The 21,327-nt window shown below is 37.5% G+C and overlaps 1 protein-coding gene across 1 annotated transcript in view; it reads right to left on the bottom strand.

Annotated features, from left to right (window-relative positions):
• stan (Protocadherin-like wing polarity protein stan) overlaps positions 1-21,327 on the bottom strand; it is a 777,611-nt gene that overhangs the window by 246,497 nt on the left and 509,787 nt on the right. The window contains exon 16 of the mRNA XM_090397383.1: positions 8,242-8,425. Coding sequence (XP_090253509.1) covers positions 8,242-8,425 — 184 coding nt within the window. The remainder of the gene's footprint in view (positions 1-8,241; positions 8,426-21,327) is intronic.

Genomic DNA, 21,327 nt, shown 5'->3' with positions numbered 1-21,327 from the left:
AAGAGGAATTGGTGGCGCAGATAGCATCAGCCTGGCCAAAAATTATTGGGATCACTGAGACGTGGTTGACAGAAGAGGATATAATAACAGGAATAGAAATTGCTGGGTACAGCATTATTCGGCAGGATAGGAAGGCAAGGCGTGGTTGTGGAGTACTGCTTATGATAAGTGACGACCTATGTCCTCTAAGGATGGACACTTTGGCAGAGAGTTACACTAACAATTTTAAAAGCAAATGGTGTGAGGGAGAGGTGAGAAAGACAGGATATTTAGTGGGGTGTTGTTACAGACCCAGGAACACAGAGGGTGGGGACCAGGAAATGTTTAGACAGTTGAGTTTGGTCCCCACCCTCTGTACTCGGGAACGAATGTGGCATTATAAGGCAGGTGATTATAATAGTCTAAGGCATCAACTTAGGGAAGTTTCATGGAGGGAGAAATTTGAAGGAATTTCATAATTTTTCCCACGCACTAATGATATTAGTGTGTGGGAAATTATGAAAGAATATTTGTTAGCAGCAATGGTAAGTTGTATACCACAGTGAACAAGAGGACACAATTTGGAGTAAAGTGAATGACAAACAATATTAAACAGGAATTGCAAGCGAAAAAGAGGCTGTGGAAGAGATATAAAGAGGCAGGAGAAGAGAAGATGCATGAAGAGTATAAGACACAGAGTATAAGACCAGAAGAGTAACTAGTATGGTAAGGAAGACGAAACTGGATTATTAGAGGAGATTAGCCCTAAGATCCAAAGAAAATCCTAGGGAATTTTTTAGATATGTGGCCAGTATGAGAAATGACTGTGGAAGAATGATATTCTGGGATAAAAAATGGGAATAGAGTGACTGATGCAGAAGACATAGTAGAATTGTTCAATGACCACTTTATTGGAGTATTTCATCCTGGAGGAGTCAGTTTTAATGCTAGAAGGATAGGGCAAGTTCAAAGTTTAGAAGTACAGGAGGAGAGTGTGTTTCAAATACTGAGTGCTCTGGATGTCAGTAAAGCTGTGGGACTGGATGGTATTTCACCATGAGTTTTGAGAGAATGTGCTAGGGAACTGACAGTGGCTTTGACCTGGCTTTTCAATGAAAGTCTGGCTGCTGGAAAGGTGCCCATGGAATGGAAGGAAGGTAAGATAGTGCCATTGCATAAGGGAGGTAGCACACTGGAAGTGTCTAATTATAGACCAGTTTGTGTGTCATCAGTAGGTAGTAAGATCTTGGACAAATTAGTGAGGAACCATATACAGCAATGAGCAGATGAGGGTAATGTTATCTGTGAGAGTCAACATGGATTTGTGAGGGGGCGCTCTTGTTTCAGCAATATGCTAGCCTTTTATGATAAAGTTACAAGAGCATTAGATGAGGGAAAGGCATATACTGCCATTTTCCTAGACTTATCAAGGGCATTTGGCAGGGTACCACATGATAAGCTGATATTCAAGTTGCAGCACATGGGTCTGGATGTCAGATTGGTCAACTGGATTCAGGATTGGCTGTCCGATAGGTATCAGAGAGTTGTGTGTGTGTGTGGTGGAAGAATATTAAAGAGGCAGAAGGTTAAAGTGGGGTTCCACAGGGCTCAGTACTGGGACCTATATTGTTTAACCTTTATATCAATGACATTGTCCGATGATTGCAAGGGGATATTCAGTTGTTTGCAGATGATGCAAAGCTGGGAAGGATTATTGGTAATAATGCAGATGCGGCAGCCCTGCAAGAGGATTTGAATAAGCTAGATAGATGGGCAAATGAATGCGCGTATCGGTTTAATACAATAAAATGTAAGGTCTTGAGGTTTGGGAAACATCGATGGGACACTGCATACTCTGTGGGAGGAGTTATACTGGAGGAAGTAGTGGAGACAAGAGATCTGGGATTGATGATTGATAGAAACCTGAAATATAGGGGACATATTGCAAAGGTGGTGAAGGTAACACAGAGGATTGCTGCAATAATGAGAAGGACACTGACCTGCAGAGATAAAACAGTTATCATTCCATTGTATAAGACCCTGATCAGACCACACTTGGACTATTGTTCTCAGATTTGGTCCCCAGGATTTGAAGGGGATAAATTAACTGTGGAAAGGGTACAAAGGCGGATAACAAAGATGGTTTCAGGACTGTACAATGATAGTTATGAGGATCGGCTGAGGGAATGTGGACTGCAGAGTTTGGTGGATAGAAGAAGGAGAGGTGATATGATTGAGACTTTTAAACTGTTGAGAGGTGGTTACAGGGTTGACACTGGGGGAGTTCTTTCGCTTGGTTGAACAGCAGGAAGGAGTGATGACAAGAGGCCATCCCTGGAAGTTACGAAAGGAAACTGTGAGCAAGAGGGTGAGGAGTGGTTTCTTTGCCTGATGGAGTGGTGAGAGCAAGAACAGTCAATGAGTTCAAGGAGTGGTATGATAGACTTTGTGTTTCTTAGGAAGGACCTCCCACGAAGAGTCTTTTGACTCCATGGAGGCCTGAATAATAATAATATTAATAATGGAATCCCATCTACTGTCCTAAAAACTTGTGCTCCAGAACTAACACTTATCCTGCATCACCTCTTCAATCTATTCTATTAAACTGTCATCTACCTACAACATGAAAACAAGCCCATATCCAGCCTATCCCAAAGAAAGGTGATCAAAGTCAACCATCCAGTTACTTTCACTTCTGTTCTCTCTATAAAATTATGGAGGCCATCAACAACTAATTCTTGAATCACCTAGAGATCTGTCAACTAATCAGTGACCAGCAGTATGGATTCTGCCACAGCTGATCTTCTAGCTTTTACCACCCAACTCTATATTCAAAAGCATGGAAAAATTCAGAGACATTCAAGTGGTCAACCTCGATATTTTGAAGGCATTTGTTTGGATTTGGTGCAGGGAAGTACTTAGCAAACTACCATCCTTTGGTCTACTTTCCACACTGGATCACCAACTTTCTCACTGGTCACTAACTACATGCCACGATGGATGGTTGAAAGATTTGGGTTCAACAACTACACATCCATTATTATTATTATTATTATTTTGATGTGTTGTTATTATTATTAAGGTGGGAGATTCATTTACACAATAACTATCGTACAGTTCCTTATACTCATTGACTGACAAAGCACTCATAAACATCTCTGACAGCCCATTCCACCCAATCACAATGCTCCTAGCAAAATATTTAGTCCTAACACCCTTGCCAACTACATTCTTACACAATTTCTATGGGTATCTCCTTGTTCTCTTCATTCCTGCCAAGTACTGAAAAAAAGTCTTCAGTGTCAATCCTATAAAACTCTTTAATAATATTATATGCTTCTATCATATCTCATCTTTTTTGTCTATCTCCTAGTTTTTTAAGCCCACAGACCTTTCATTGATTGACAGTGCTGTAGACCTGCCACAATCTTTGTCACTCACCTCTTCAACAACCATGCAATCTGATATGGTGCTTTGATCACTGTAGCAATATGCCCTCTAAACTTTAATGCCCTATCCACAATAACCCCCCCCCCAAGTATCTAGCTTCAGTTTTCTGTGGTTCCAGGTTCCATCAATATAGTACACAGCTTGTGATCTCTTCCCAAAGTGCATCACCTTCCACTAATCCACATTAAACTGTTGTTGGGATTTTTTCCACTTGGTTATATATAAATTAAAGATACCAAAAAATTATATACTTGGTTTAATCCTTTATCCAAATGTAAGCAAACAAGTTTGTGCCTGCACTATTTTCAGGACTGGGGCAAGTCGTATAAAGAAGCTAAGACTTCACATCACTTGCCTTAGTATCCCATAATGCAAAGAACATCTCCTTGTGGGCATATATAATGCTATGCATTATGGCAAGGGTCACTACCCAGACTGGTTTCAACCTTTATTGAGATTTTTTATTTATTATTTATTTAGGATAAACATGAATGCAAGTTATGGATTTAAGGATAGTGGTATTAACTGTAGGTGTTCTCTAATAAGTTTACTAGTAGGGAGTAAAAATCAAATAACTTTGAATGAATTCAGGTATCAAAGAAGAAAAATTAGAAAAAAAGTGAAAGAGAGTCCACGAGAAGCATAATCACTATAAAAACAAGATATAAAAACAAGAGGAATCAATATTTTTAGAAAAATATATTTTATTGCTTTCTATCCTAGGCTGCCACTGTCATCTGTTTTTAACTCAGAGTATAAAAGAAGTAAATACACAATCAATTACAAGGATTATTCTGCACCTATTTCTGCTTAAAATTTAGCTCTGAATTTCTATATGGATATTTTATATTTTACCTAGGTTTTAAGTATTTTCAAGTATAATTCTTGATGCATATTAAGTTAAAAACAAAAAATTTGCACGCAGACACACACAAACATGCATGAGTGCATGTGTGTGCATGTGAGAGAGAGAGAGAAACTCATTCAGGCAGAATAAACTAACTGCACTATGCTTAGTAAAGGGACTATTAAAGTGCTGTCTATGTGCAATATATAGCTTCTCACAGTCAAGTCATACCATCCCCACCTTCTATGGTGGGATGACTTGACTGTTTCTATAAACAAGACTCTGACAAACCTGGTGAACATTGTAGCCACAAAAGAATATCTTTACTAGTTGTAGGAAATGCCAACCAAATCTCTAGTTGGTATATCAGCTGGTGAAATATCACTACTTACTTATCAGAGACCTGAAGTGGCTGCAGTAATGTTTGGTCACCAGAGCAAGGGTTCCAGTTTTTGTCCCCCCCCCCACCTCACTCTTCCTACGTGCAGTGAGACGTTGATACCCTCAATGACATACCAACATCACTGTAGGGGACCGAGACCCTCCCCATTTGAGGGTACAGCAGTAAAAACGGTTCCACAGGCCAGCTGCTGGTCAGTACATGGGTCAGTTAGTAATGAATCTAGAGGCTTCATTATCAGCAAGCATCAAATTCTATGACAACATATTTTGCCAGTTCATGACTGGAGGGAGACCAAATACTGTGGCTGTAGGGGAAACTGTCAAGGACACATACAAACAGAAGACTGAGTTCCCTCTGTGTGGGTGGTATGTTTGCAAGTCTGACACCTCTCACTGCATTGCTGACTTCCTTTTTATCTCTTCCTCACCACATACAATTTACCACAACCCAAACAAATAGAATTTTATTACAGATCTCAAAAATTCTCCCACAAAAAATAGTTCCAAAAAAAAAAAATCATAAAAAACAAGAAAATCAAACCAAAAAAAAAAAAAAAAAAAAAAAAAAACATAAATTCAACCAAACAACCCACCAACATTAATTCCTACCAAAAAAAAAAAAAGTTTTCAAATTCACTTCATCCACATCTGTGGCCCAAACAGTAATATAAACGGTGTGCACCACCACCACCTATAGTCATCTAAACCAGGATTACTATTCCTGGCAGAACCCCAACTGGCAACTTCAATAGCCACCATTCACCTCAATTGCCCAAACTACATATTACACAGTTTTTTTCACCACAAGGGCAGTTGTACACTAATCAGAACTGACATACCATACCAGAGACTGCAAATTCTTGAATTTTACTGTTTGATTTTCTTTGGTTCAAAATTTCTCTACCAAATCAACCCATTCTTTTCATATGCTCTGCAAACTCCATCAACCACTGTGATCTCTTCAACTCTCTCTCTCTCTTTATAGCTTGACTTTTTGCAGTCAAAATACCACAATAATGAGGTCATCCTTCTTGGGGACTTCAATGTCCAAAATCATATTGGCTTCCCTTCTCCAGTTTCACCAATCAAACAGGCAGGGATGCTGAGGTGTTTGCCATCAGGAATGACCTATGTAAGAAGACCTGGTAATCATCAATCTTCCTACCAGAATACCTGACAACCCCCCTCCAATTTGTAAACACACTTGACCTCTTCCTAACAAGCTTCCTTTCCAAGTACACTGGGAATGTCAGTTGTCCTTTTGGCAACTTGGATCACAACTTCATATGAGTCACTTTTGCCACAGAACAACCTCTACCCACCAGTTCACGGTCTTGTCCTTTTCCACTATGGATGCCAACTGAGAAGACTTCTGTGACTTCTATTTCTCAATCTTTACAGCATTGACACACTGCAAAGAAAAAACCTCTGCTTATCACAAATGACCAAAACTCGAGCTGCACACTCTGCTATACTGCAGTCTGCAACAGTTGTAAAAGAATCATCACCTATCCAAGCCAAGCTTTGAAAGGGCCAAAATAATGCAAACTCACCTCCTGCCCAAATGGCAGTCACTCTTTCTGGTTCCTTGCCAATGCCATTGGGCACAACTTCTGTGCACCCATGTTTCCACCACTCTAATATCCAGATGATCCTGTAGTTACCTCACCTAAAGACAAGGCCAAGTTTACTGGCATCACGATTCTCTTCAAATTCCTGTATTTATGATTTGGACAAAGTTTCCTCCAATCCACCAAGAACAGTTTCCATCATGTCACCAACTGTCTTCCAATAAAAAGAAAGATGAAGAATCCTAAATAACCTTAACACAAACAAGGCATCTGGTCCTAATTGTGTCTGTCTATTGTGTCCCAGAACTAACACCAATCTTGTATCACTTCTTCAATGTATTCTATTCAACTAGCATCTACCCTTCACCATGGAAGCAGGTTCACATCCAGGCTATCCCAAAGTAAGGTGTTAAAAGTCAACCAAAGAACTACTGTCCTACTGCTCTCACTTCTATTCTCTCTAAAATTATGGAGAAGGTTATCAACAACCAACTCTTGAACCACCTAGGGACATATCAAGTAATCAGTGACCAGCAGTATATATATTCTGCCACTTGTGAGCTACAGCTGATCTTGCTTTCACTGCTCATATCTGGAAGCGGGCCATGGAGAAATTTGGAGAAGCCCATGGGATTGCCCTCGACATGTCAAAAGCATTTGATCGGGTTTGCACAGGGGCCTACTTAACAAACTGCCATCCTATGGTCTGCCTTCCTCACTCTGCAACTGGACTGTCAACTTTCTAACTAGCCGCTCACTACAAGTCATGGGTCACGGATTCCTGTCCTCAGATTTCTCTGCCAATGCAGGAGTACCCTAGAGTTCTGTTCTTTCACCCACTTTCTTCCTCTTGTATATAATTGACATGTTCTCATAAACTTCCAATCCTATTTGCAGCTTTGCTGATGACAGTACACTCCATTCCTCCTTTTCATTTGACAAACCTTGTGGGACTCAAGTATTAGAATCATCAAGATCTCCCACAACCAGTAATCTGAACTCAGATCTCCTAACTATATCCCAGTGGGACAAGGACAACCTTGTAAACTTCGATGCCACCAAATCTCAGTTCTCTCTGATATCTCACAAGAAAGAGCTTGCATACCCACTTCTTACCTTCAGTGATACTGAACAATTATCTTTTAGTAATGCAACCACATTTCTTTGCTTGGACTGACCTTCACCTCTGATCTTTCCTAGCACAACTGCACTTCAACTATAGCTTCTGCAGCCACCAAAAAACTTGGTGTACTTTTCTTTGCACAAGACTACTTCACACCTTCACAGCTGCTACCTCTATACAAATCCCAAATCTGCCAAGCAATGGAATACTGCTCCCATATTTGTGGTGGTGCGCTAAAATCCTCTCTGAGATTGCTCAATTCTATCTAGAAGAGGGCAATCCAGGTAATTAATGATTCCTCTCTCACATACCCACTTCGATTCCTCACTCAGAGATGTTCAGTTTCTGCCTTCTGCCTCTTCTACAGATACTTTCATGAACAGTGCTCTGCTGAATCAACCACTATTATTCCTCCAATCTCTTCAAAATCATTAAAACAAGAGCCACTACTAACCAATGCCCTTTTACAGTCCATCTTGAAACTTACTGAAACAACTTCACTGCCTCCTCTTTCATTCCATCTATTTCTATCTTTTGGAACAGTCTCCCCCACTCTGCCTTCTCCAAAGATTACAACCCTCAGCTGTTCAAGCAAAATATGAACAGATTCCTCTTTTCTTCTATCCCTCTTGTGCACATATGGCCTTTTGTGTGTGGATCGGATATAAAAAAGCCTGTTTTTGCAGAATAATTGGCTGTATTACTGGATTGTTTTATTGATGATATTCAGAAATTGTTTTAAATGAAGAAATGCAAAATTCTTATGTAATATCAACAATAACAAAAAATGATCTACATGTCTGAAAAGTCAGTGATAAAACTGTAGTCAGCCTTTAATAAAAGGGAAAAAAAAAAAAAAAAGAACATACTCTCGCATCCACGAAGAGTAACTTCAGCAAATGGATTGGAACATGAATCACAACGCCGACCAATCACTCCAGCTCTACATCGGCACTGTCCTGTTATTGGATCACACTGATTACCAAATGATCCAGTAGCATAGCAATCACAGTCAAAGCATACATCGCTGCCTGGAGGTTGAAAGTGCTTCTCCTATGTAAAAATAATGAATTAATTATCAGTTTTTGTTAATAAATTAGATTATAATGTGATAATACTAATTTATATTTGGTATTTATAATTTGATATTAAACTAACATTAATATATTAAGTGAAAAATTAACAGTTAAACATGAATCTATGCGATATATTTTTTATTTATATAATTTGTGCCTAAATATTGTTTCAACTACTTGATTCTTCATGTAATATAAACTGACATTATTACAGACTGATTGACAACTCACAGTCTTTGATATCCCAAGGTAAGTTAATTTAGCAAATGGTAAAAAGCATTTAAAAAATGATATTTGCAAAAATTTCAAATATTAATATTTTTATTTAGAGATTAGTCAAATAGCAATTTAGGAAATGTATACAATGTAACAATTGCATGAGTATTTCCAATGTTAAAATATATTGCTAAATAAGCAAAACACAAGAAGTTTAGTGCAAGATTATATTATAGGCCTTTTGAATGATTAATATCTTGAGAGAGTGATTAAAATCACTAATATTAAAGGATGATCATCATGCTTTGCTCATTCAATGAAATTACTCATGTCATAAGCAACAAACTGAAAAATATATTCTGATCTTCATGTAAAGCAGTAGTTATTACTGGATAAGTTTAAGAAAAATCGCCTCACAAATTTTTCTTAAAGTATTAAATATGAAATTTCATCAAAATCAGTTCTTCATTCTCAAACTATCATATCCATCTGTCTGGAAAAACAGATGGATATGATAAAACTAATACATGCTACTAATTTGTGAATATAATAAAAGTAAGGCCAAAAAAAAAAAAAAAAAAAAAAAAAAAAAACATACTCTCGCATCACGAAGAGTAACTTCGTCAAATCGATTGGAACATGAATCACAATGGCGACCAATCACTCCAGCTCTACATCGGCACTGTCCTGTTATTGGATCACACTGATTACCAAATGATCCAGTAGCACAGCAATCGCAGTCAAAGCATAGCATTCAGAAGAGTTGATAATAACTGAGATGACATCTCTCCCACCAGTTAGAGAGAGTGACCATATGGTTTCGACTTTGAAAATGAATAGACATGCAGGAGTATCAAAGAGATGGAACGTATGTGGAATTATAATGCAGGTGATTATAATAGTCTAAGAAGTCAAGTTTGGGAAGTTTCATGAAGGGAGGAATTGGAAGACTGGGATATCATTAGTGTGTGGGAAATTATGAAAGAATATTTGTTATCAGCAATGATAAGTTGTATACCACGAGTGAACAAGAGGACACAATTTGGAGTAAAGTGGATGGCAAACAATATTAAACAAGAATTGCAAGCGAAAAAGAGGCTGTGGAAGAGATATAAAGAGGCAGGAGAAGAGAAGATGCATGAAGAGTATAAGACACAGAGTATAAGACCAGAAGAGTAACTAGTATGGTAAGGAAGACGAAACTGGATTATTAGAGGAGATTAGCCCTAAGATCCAAAGAAAATCCTAGGGAATTTTTTAGATATGTGGCCAGTATGAGAAATGACTGTGGAAGAATGATATTCTGGGATAAAAAATGGGAATAGAGTGACTGATGCAGAAGACATAGTAGAATTGTTCAATGAACACTTTATTGGAGTATTTCATCCTGGAGGAGTCAGTTTTAATGCTAGAGGGATAGGGCAGGTTCAAGGTTTAGAAGTACAGGAGGAGAGTGTGTTTCAAATACTGAGTGCTCTGGATGTCAGTAAAGCTGTGGGACTGGATGGTATTTCACCATGAGTTTTGAGAGAATGTGCTAGGGAACTGACAGTGGCTTTGACCTGGCTTTTCAATGAAAGTCTGGCTGCTGGAAAGGTGCCCATGGAATGGAAGGAAGGTAAGATAGTGCCATTGCATAAGGGTGGTAGCACACTGGAAGTGTCTAATTATAGACCAGTTTGTGTGTCATCAGTAGGTAGTAAGATCTTGGAGAAAGTAGTGAAGGACCGTATACAGCATTGGGCAGATAAGGGTAATGTTATCTGTGAGAGTAAACATGGATTTGTGAAGGGGCACTCTTGTTTCAGCAATATTCTAGCCTTTTATGATAAAGTTACAAGAGCTTTAGATGAGGGAAAGGCATATAATGCCATTTCTTAGACTCAGCGAAGGCATTTGACAGGGTGCCACATGATAAGCTGATATTTAAGTTGCAGCACATGGGTCTGGATGTCAGATTGGTCAACTGGATTCAGGATTGGCTGTCCGATATATATCAGAGAGTTGTGTATGATGGAGCAATATCAAAGAAGCAGAAGGTTACAAGTGGTGTTTCACAAGGCTCAGTGCTGGGACCTATATTGTTTAACCTTCATATCAATGACATTGTCAGTGGATTGCAAGGGGATATTCAGTTGTTTGCAGATGATGCAAAGCTGGGAAGGATTATTAGTAATAATGCAGATGCGGCAGCCCTGCAAGAGGATTTGAATAAGCTAGATAGATGGGCAAATGAATGCACGTATCGGTTTAATACAATAAAATGTAAGGTCTTGAGGTTTGGGAAACATCGATGGGACACTGCATACTCTGTGGGAGGAGTTATACTGGAGGAAGTAGTGGAGACAAGAGATCTGGGATTGATGATTGATAGAAACCTGAAATATAGGGGACATATTGCAAAGGTGGTGAAGGTAACACAGAGGATTGCTGCAATAATGAGAAGGACACTGACCTGCAGAGATAAAACAGTTATCATTCCGTTGTATAAGACCCTGATCAGACCACACTTGGACTATTGTTCTCAGATTTGGTCCCCAGGATTTGAAGGGGATAAATTAACTGTGGAAAGGGTACAAAGGCGGATAACAAAGATGGTTTCAGGACTGTACAATGATAGTTATGAGAATCGGCTGAGGGAATGTGGACTGCAGAGTTTGGTGGATAGAAGAAGGAGAGGTGATATGATTGAGACTTTTAAACTGTTGAGGGGTGGTTACAGGGTTGACACTGGGGAGTTCTTTCGCTTGGTTGAACAGCAGGAAGGAGTGATGACAAGAGGCCATCCCTGGAAGTTACGAAAGGAAACTGTGAGCAAGAGGATGAGGAGTGGTTTCTTTACATGGAGGGTGGTTGAACCATGGAATGCACATTGCCTGATGGAGTGGTGAGAGCGAGAACGGTCAATGAGTTCAAGGAGTGGTATGATAGACTTTGTGTTTCTTGGGGGGGGGGGGGGGGCAGACTTCCCCTCGATGAGTGTTGGTAGACTTTGTGTTTCTTAAGAAGGGCCTCCCACGACGAGTCTTTTGACTCCATGGAGGCCTGAATAATAATAATAATACCTAAAAAATTAATTACATTTTAAAAGAGTGTTAGAAACATTGAAAAATGCAGAATGCAGTTCTTCAGGCCTAAGATTTATATGGGATGGTCAATACAAGGTGTATAGGTAGTCATAAAATTAAGGAAATACTAACACATATGTATACTCAAGCTAGAACCTCCAAAATAACAGGAAGGAGCATTTTTGACTTTTGACAACTGTTAGTTCCACCCTGATCAAAGTTCACTTGCATAAGGTAGACTTGTTCAAAAGAGAATGATATAGGAATAGAATGTAAAAGATACACTATTTTCAGGGATTCTGTGACAGTAAAAAAATTGCAGCCAAAAAGAGCACTTCAGTAGGAGGACCAACATGCCAAAAAGTACTTTTGAGGCTATCAAATGTAAGTTAGAGATAATTAGGAGAATACATATTGGCTCTTGTTAGAAGTTAGAAGATATGAGATAAGATGTGGATGACACGCGTCAGCAAATTAGTCCAATAAATGCAATGTGATTAATTATTATGGGAAACTTGAACTACAAGGATAGAGAATGGAAAGTCAAAAAGTGGAAAGGAAATAAGATTTATATACCATAATTACTTAAAAAGTGGAAAGGAAATAAGCAGGAAATAAGTTGCATAGGACACAGAAGTGGTAGAAGGATAATGAAAGAGAGGAAAAATTTTGTTGTATTGTTTTGAGGTTGAACTTGTGAAGAAGTGGTTGATGCATATCCTAATGAAACAGAGGGGGGGGGGGAAGGAATTATGAATGCATTATTAACGCTGTTCAAATGAACACCAGTTGTGAAAGTATTTGCAAAAGATGCAAGTTGGAGGAAGTGAATGCCACTCTGAGAGTGGATGGAGTGAACTCAAAAGAGATGGGTCATTAATCAATCTAACTGAAGTCTTACGTATTGAGTTAAGTATTTTTAGGGAGCTCTTAGGGTAAATCTCAAATGTGTGAAAAGTACTCAATGGCTGGGCAGATTCATGTTTTGTATGGGATTAATAGCTGTTCATAGGTAGAGTAACACTTTCAATAAAAGAGAAATCCTAATTTATTATTTTTTTTTTAATGTCGAAGGAGCAACAGTTGTAATCTACTTATGCAAAGAGAGAGAGAGAGAGAGGTGGTTTGATGATAAAGTAATCCCAAAAAGAGAAATCTCATCTTATCTCAGGCAAATGAAAAGGTTGCATCAACTGAGTCTGTTCATCCAAGAATTGTTGGAATAAGTGAGACATGGTTGGACAAGGATGACAACCTGACAGGAATAGAGATGAAAGGGTATGATGAGTGTTGTGGAGACAGAAATGATAGAGAAAGAGTTATGTCCATACAAGGTAGAGAAGCTAGAGGAAATAGTACCAGTAGTTATGCTTAGTTGAATGTTATTATAGACCAGGTAATATGGATGATAGTGACCATGAAATGTATAATCAAATTAGCCAAGCAAATAAGAAAAGGGTCTTCATTATGGGCGATTCTAATTATGGCAATATAGACTGGGATGATGAGAGATAGCGTTCATGTGGTTAGCCTAGTGGCTATGCATTTCGCAACCATATGCCTGGGGAAGGAGTGTCCTAGGCTCGATTCCCATCAGCTCCTCACGTGACTGATGGAAATCGACAGGCTTCCTCTGCCATAGCCAAGTTAGTCGGTCTTGGGCATGGACAATAGAGTTTTTCCCCAGTTTATCCTGGAGTTTTTCATCCCACAAAGCAGGCAAACCGGCCTTGAGAACTCAACACTATAGGACACAGGATACACCGAATCATAGGGCTGACCACCTCATCCTGTGAACGTTTTAAGGTCTGATGATTAATAAACCCTCGACACCATAAGGTAAAAGAGGGTAAAAGGAAGATGAGATGAGATAGCAACTGGAAGTAGAGAAAAGGAGTTTCTTGAATTTCTGAGGGACTTCTGACAACTACTTCAACTAGTATGTAAGAGAGGCCACATGAAGATTGAAGGTCTTGGATTTGATCATTATCTCATTATTATAAATGGGGTGTCAAATCATTCTACAGTTGGTGAGAGTGACCCTGAAGTGATTACCTTGGTGATTGCAGCAGTGTGAGGATCTCTGTGAGGAAAGGATATATGTGGAACTAAAAGGCTGGCGATTATGAGAAGCTCAGGATACAGCTTGCAAGTGTAGCATGGAATGAGGAGTTAGATGGAGAGGATATCAATGCAGCTCAGGTGATATTCAAGAATTATCTAGTAAAAGCAATGTCTAAATGTATTCCAAGAGTCAGAAGGTTAAATAAGGTAGGTGTGAAATGGATGAATGAAGAGATTAAGCATGAGAAATAAAAGTTAAAAGACATTATGGAGACAGCATAAGAAGAGTGGTAATAATCAATTCTATAAGAGCCTCCATAGCTCAGTCAGCATAGAAGAAGCACTTTGGTCAGAAAGATCTGGGTTAGATTCCCATCAGCGACTTGAGGAACCTTTATTGGGTCTATTTTGACTAAAAGTGAGTTAGCCGTTCTCATATAGAGGTAAGGAGTTTTTTCACCCGGGAACTCTGGTTTTTCCGAGGTTGGGGGGAAAGCAATGGTGAACTACCCTATAAAAATCTCAGGAATACTATGTGGGCAATGCCTACAAAGCAGGGTTGCCGGATTGGCCATTTCATAACCAAATTTCAAAAATTTGGCACTTTTTTGAACTCTGGAGCCATGAAAAAATCAGTTTGGCCATTTATGCAAATATGGCCACTAATTTGGCCATTTTTACAAAAATTTCAAATCATATGCATTATTTACTTAGTTTAATATTGTTGTCGCAGTGTATGGCTAGCTGTTGGTACCCCTTTATGCGGCATTTGGTTGGCGGTGATGCGCTTGATGCAAATTGACTGTTACTGAAAATGTTTGTTCGATGACGTCATAATGAGCCTTTGGTAGCTGGCTCATAGTTTGTTACTATGACTTCCTCAATAACACCAAGCATGTTCGAGCTTCATTCTGTACTTGTATAAAACAAGTATACAAAGCTCCCGCTCACTATTATTGCTATAAACTTGATCCAGTTCTGTTGATAAATACCACCAAACACGATGCAGCTTCGTTTTGTACTCGCATAAAGCACGTACGCAGCAGCCATACCAGCTTGAGTCCATGTCTGTTTTGATTGTCTCTAGTTAGTTCGACGTAGACTTTGTGTTGCAAGTGTTGTTCCGTTGCGTGATATCAGACATTTGGTGCTCTTTTGTGATAGTTCTATCTCATAAGCTTTCACAACTTTACCCGCATTGTGACAATATGCAAGTAATATGTTCAATTTTGTAAGAATGGTAATTAAGTGATTTTAGTATAATTAATGATAAGTTTTTAATATCGTTTATAAACTTGATTTTTATCTTGCTTATATTTTTGCTATTTCCCCTTTACCAGATTGGTGTTTGCTGTGCCAGATTAGTATTTGTACTACAAATTTTGTAATTTATTATCTATAATTTATTTTTTGTTTCTTCATATTCTGAATTGAGGTATTTTGTTTTTTTCAAGCCCTTCAAAATGCCTAAGTACAAAAGTGATAACAGAGGTGGAAGAAAATATAAAAAAGAGTGGGAAGTAAAATATTTGTGGCTGAAATATCTTCTGATATGGACAACATGCATATTGCACGTATTGCAAAACTAACGTGCTGCCAAAACTTTATAACATATCTGTTCACGAAAAATCAAAGAAATACCAATATAAATCTCCCAGTACTCACAAACAACTCTAGATAAAGTTATCAAATCGTCCATGAATGACCAGGAAAAACAAGCAGAAATATAACTTAGCCTTGCAATAACATGTCATTCCTCAATTTGTGCTGTAGATCATATAGGTGAAGTAGTTAATAAACATTGCCAAAATAGTGTTCTTGGTGGCATTAAACTGCACAGAACCAAATGTGTTGCAATTATAGAAAATGTAATTGCTGCTTCATTGAAAGAGCAACTGAAGCATGATTTAAAAGATAAAAAGTATGTATTACTAGTAGATGAATCTACAGATATTGCAATACAAAAGAATTTGTGCATAGTTCTTAGATTTTTTTGCAATGAAACAAATAAAATTCACTCAGCTTTCTTGGGTCTTATACCTGTTGTAGAGACAACAGCGGAGGTTTTATTTAATAAAACTTCAGAAGTGTTAGCTTCATATAATCAAACTCTTAAGAACTGTATTGGGTTTGCTAGTGATGGTGCTGCTGCTATGGTTGGATGTAACAATTCCCTATGGACTAGGATTAGAAATGAAAATCTGAATTGCATTCAAATGAAGTGCATTTGCCACTCTCTGGCAATTTGTATACAGCATGCATTTTCAAAGCTGCCATCCAATGTTGGATTCATTTTGATTGAATTCCTTTGTGGTTTTCAAATAGCAATATGAGAAGAAAAGATTTTAAGGCTCTTTTTAAAGTGATGAATTCAGCAGTTGAAGATGACCAGGAATGAGATGCACTCCTTCCATTTATGAAATTGTCCAAGACAAGGTGGTTAGCGAGAGGAAAAGTCTTCAATAATATACTTCTAAATTGGGAAGAATTAATTGCCTACTTCAGCTGCTGTGAACAATCTGGAGGTGAGGATACAAGGTATAAGGCATGGTTGATAAAAAAGATGTTACAAGATAGGATGAATTATTTTTATTTTGTATTTGCTACTCCCATTGTTAAAGAGTTTGAAATTCTTAATGTTTTGTTCCAGCAAACCTATGCTGATCCTTACGATCTTGCAAAAGAACTGTGCACACACACAGAGATAGTCTTTATCAAAGGCTGTACAATGAAGATGGAACATGCAAAATAGTAGAAAATGTAGACTTTGGAATTAAATTTGATCAAGAAATTAGGACGTACTTGATCAGCTTTAGCACTTCTAATATGGAACAAGAAAATAAGAAAATAAAGTCTGTGAAATTTAGGTGCCAAGCCATGTTTCAAGAATCATTGAATCAAGTTAACAAGCAGCTCCCTGAGTCAGCTGATATATTTAAAGGTCAGTCACTTTTAAATCCTACTGTTATTCTAAGCCAAACAGAAAAGGGAAAATTTTCTGATCTGCCATTTTTCCACCTAATAAATTGATGTAGTCGAAGACCAATACAGAAAAATTAGTCTTGTTGCATGGAATGAAGAAGAAAACTTCAAACAAGATGGAATCCCTAAGGAAGCTTTAGAATTTTGGCAAGCAGTATCCAAACACAATAATTTTAAAGAACTGTCGAATTATGCCCTAACATGCCTTATCGTGCCAGCAAGTAATGCAATAGTTGAACGAATTTTTTCTTATGTAACATCTATCAAAACTAAACCCAGAAACAGGATGCAAATTAAACTGCTAGATTCAATTGTAAGATTCTGTTCATTCTTAAGTGATAACAATATGTGCTGCCAAAACTTTAAATGTACTCCCGAAATGCTACAAATGCAGAACAGCAAAATCCTTTACGACTCGACTGCAGAAAAAGAAGAACAAGATATTCAATATCTTGAGGAAGTACTGTCAAATTAACAGCTGAGTTTCACTGTAAGTATCTTAAGTTTAATTAAAAGTATTTCTGATGATATGTAATCGAATATATAGGCATAATTTATGCACACTTAATTGTTGGTATGTTAATTCACACAATTCAATCATTTTATATCTTTGGCCATATTTTTGGCCTAATACTTTTCCAAAGTGGGCATTTTTGGCCATATTTTCTTTAAATTTTGGCCATAAGCTGTTGTGGTCATCTGGCAACCCTGCTACAAAAGTCACCTACAGTCGAAAACGATTCAAAGGGAAAGTCAGTCGGTTATTGGGAATATAAACAACAAGCAAGGAGGGTGACTTGGTTGATAAGGATAGCAAAGATAAGTAAAGTATGAGCAGCAGTTAGATAACGAAGCCAAAAAGAATCCTAGGGAGTTCTTTCAATATATAACCAGCAAAAAAAAAAAAAAAAAAAAAAAAAAATTATGGAAGGATGACACTGATTGGAGAAAATGGTATAAGAACAACTGCTGTAGAAGATACAGAGTGATATTTTAAAGATACCAAGCTATTTTAAATATAAACCTAGTTTTTTACTCCATTTCCCAAGTAAGCAAACAAACAAGTCAGTCAAGTTTGTGCCTACAAGTGTTGGAAGTCTAGCTGATCCTGCAGGTAGTGCAAGTCAAGGCAACTCGTGGTAAAGGTAGAATAAGCTCTGATCACTATTCTTAATATTTACCCATAATGCAAAGCACATCACATCTCCTGGATGAGATGTATGATGCTATAATGTTCTTATACCATTTTCTCCAATCAGTGTAATCCTTCCATAATTTTTTTTTTTTTTTTTTTTGCTGGTTATTAAAGGCAAGGGGCCACTACCCAGACTGGTTTCGACCTTTATTGAGGTCTCGTCAGTGGGAGCCAGGCTAAGAAATACAAAGTTTTAAGTAATACAGAGCTTATAAATATTTTACCAAAACAAGTTACCATAAGGTGCTTTGACCTTATTAAATAAAAATCTCAGGATGAGAGATAGATGTAGAGTTTTTTACCTTGGGTATAATATATGTTAAAGATACCAAGCTATTTTATTTAATTTATATTTAAAATAGCTTGGTATCTTTAACATATATTATACCCAAGGTAAAAAAAAAAAAAAGAGTGATATTTAATGAGCGGTTCATAAAGGTCTTTCATACTTGTGAATATGACATCATAGAGAGTTTGAGAACAGTTGATAATGAGCAGGAGGGACTGATAGTAAGTGAGAAAGAGGTATATGGGGAATTGAGCAAACTCGATGTTAATAAGGCTGAGACTTGATAATATATTACCCATATTTTGAAGGAATGTATGTGCCAGGGAGTTGGCATCTGCCTTGACATATTTGTTTAATATCAGTCTTGCACTGGATCAAGTTCCAAAGGAGTGGAAGGAAGGCATGACTGTGCTACTTCATAAGGGAAGTAACAAAACTCAAGCATCAACACCTGACACACAGATAGTGTGTCAGGTGTTGTTGGAGAAACTGGCAATAACCAGGATCCAGAATTGGGTCCTGGTTCTCAGCATGGATTTACTAAAGGGAGGTCTTGTTTTTAGTAATGTACTCACTTATTACAATAAACTGACTACAGTATTAGACAAAATAGATGGATACACAGTAGTATACTTAGATTTTGCCAAGGCTTTTGATGGATTACCACATGATAAGTTAATAGTCAAACTAGAGCAGTGAGGTTGGATATTAGATTAGTGTATTGGATTGGAGATTGCTATCTGACAGGTATTAGCAGGTTGTGTAAGGGGGGGGGGGGAAGCATATTTTAGGGCCATTGCTGTTTAACTTGTATGTTAATAATATTCGGTAAGATTAGGATGGGAATATTCAGTTGTTTGCAGATGATGAAAAGTTGGGACAAACTATGAGGAGTAGAGCAGATGTTGTGGCCTTACAACAAAATTTAATAGATTGAGTGAATGTGCACTGAGTGGCTATGCCAGTTCAATGGTGCAAAATGTAAGGTCTTAAAATTTAGGAAACGAAGATGGATAAAGAATTTACATTTGGTGGGGATATATTGTGGGAAGTGGATCTAAAATGAATAAGGATCTAAATTTTAGAGGACACATTGCCAAAATTGTGAGGACAACAGAACAAATTCTGGGAGACTGATGCAGAAGATACTGACTTGTACACATAAGGAGATTCTTGTTCCATTGCATAAAGCAGGGATTCCCAACCCTATGCCCGCGGGCATCATGGCACCTGTCGACCAATTTGTGTGTGTCCGCCGCTGTTCAACTGTGTGCCGTATAGTTTGAAATAATCACGCAACAATTCATGGCATACTATATGACGCATGCGTTAATGACACATGACGAGTATTAAATGCATATAATGTAAAGAAGACGCGCATCCGAAGTTGTTTATTCCAGTTTAAGAACTGGAATATCATCATATTCTCCTAATTATGAATCACTGGTCAATGAAATGCAATGCTAAAGATCACACTAACTTACATATATATATTTAAATTTTTATATAATGTAAACTTTTAAGTAATAAAACATTTGATTATAATGTAAACTTTGTATGTATTCATTTAACAAACGAATTCAAAAAATATGCTTGAAAAAAATAGAAGGTGCCCGTCGCCCTATCGGTATTTTAGAATGTGCGCTAGGAAACAAAAAGGTTGGGAACCCCTGGTATAAAGTACTCATTAGACCACACATGGATTACTGTGCACAAATTTGGTCACCTGATTTTCAAAAGGATGAAGAGATCACGTAAAGGGTCTAGAGGCAACTGACTAAAGTAGTTTCTGATCTGCAGATTATTGAATATGGGGAAAGGTTGAGAAGATGCAGTTTACAGTCTAGTGAATAGGAGGAAGATGGATGATATGATAGAGACGTACAAGTTGTAAGGGATTGTTATAGGATCAATGTTGAAGAAGTTTTTCATAAAATGATGAGAGATTGGGGAAGAATAAGATATCATCCTTGGCAGCTATATAAGGAGGGTGTTAGCAAAGGAGTGAGAAGCACGTTTTTGCATGGAGAGTTATGAATGATTAGAAGGAATCACCTGGAAGCTTGGTGTCTCTAGAGAGAATTTGAATATGTTTAAGGCATGGTATGATCAGCTGTGTGTATGACAAAAGGGATCTCCTACATGAGTCTATAACTCCATGGGTCTAAGGATAATAATAATAATAATAAAATCAATGCATCATCATGAATATGAATCTGAAACATTCTAGCCAACTAAAATAAAATTAAATATATTATCTTTCTCCATGACTGTAATATACAAGTTGGATATATGGTGGGGGAATAATGTTCTTCAAGCAAATCAAGCATATTAAAAGGTAATATGTATGTACTATATATGTGCATATAGTTATCTGACTGAGGGGTGTAAAGAAAGTTCTTTGAATAAAAGATACAAAGATATAGTATTTCTAAACTATAAATATGACACTGACAGTGGGTTTTTGGTTGATTTGAGAATTTTTTTTTTTTTGAAGTTGTTTATATCCATGTGTTTTAAAAACTCCTTCTTTATGTAGTGTACTGTACACAGATTAGACTAGAAGTTTTGAAATGAGGAAAAAAGGTCTAAACAACATGGCATACAAAATGAAAGAAAAAAAAAAAAGTTTTTCATATCATTCATTTACCACAGATCCCATCATCAACTGGGTGATAGCCATTATTCCACATCTAAAAGACTAAAAGCTGCTGCTAGAAGTTTTCCCACTTGGTTATACTATAAATTAAAGATACCAAGAAATTATATACTTGATTTAATCCTTTATCCAAGCGTAAGCAAACAAGTTTGCACCTGATCTATTTTCAGGACTGGGGGCAACTTGTGTAAAGAAGCTAATGACGTCACATCATTTGCCTTAGTATCCCATAATGCAAAGCACATCTCCTTGCGGACATGCATAATGCTATGCATTATGGGAAGGTTCACTACCTAGACCAGTTTCGATCTTTATTGAGGTCTCATTAGTGGGAGCCATTATGGGATACTAAAGCAAGTGATGTGAAGTCATTAGCTTCACAATAATAAGTAATGCAGAAGTCATA

The sequence above is a fragment of the Typopeltis vanoorti genome, chromosome 1 (genome assembly GCF_054136105.1).
Source record: "Typopeltis vanoorti isolate ZY-2024b chromosome 1, IOZ_Tvanoo_1.0, whole genome shotgun sequence".
NCBI lineage: Eukaryota > Metazoa > Arthropoda > Arachnida > Uropygi > Thelyphonidae > Typopeltis > Typopeltis vanoorti.
The sequence above is the reverse complement of the archived record's forward strand: the minus strand, read 5'-3'. Positions and strand labels throughout refer to the sequence as shown.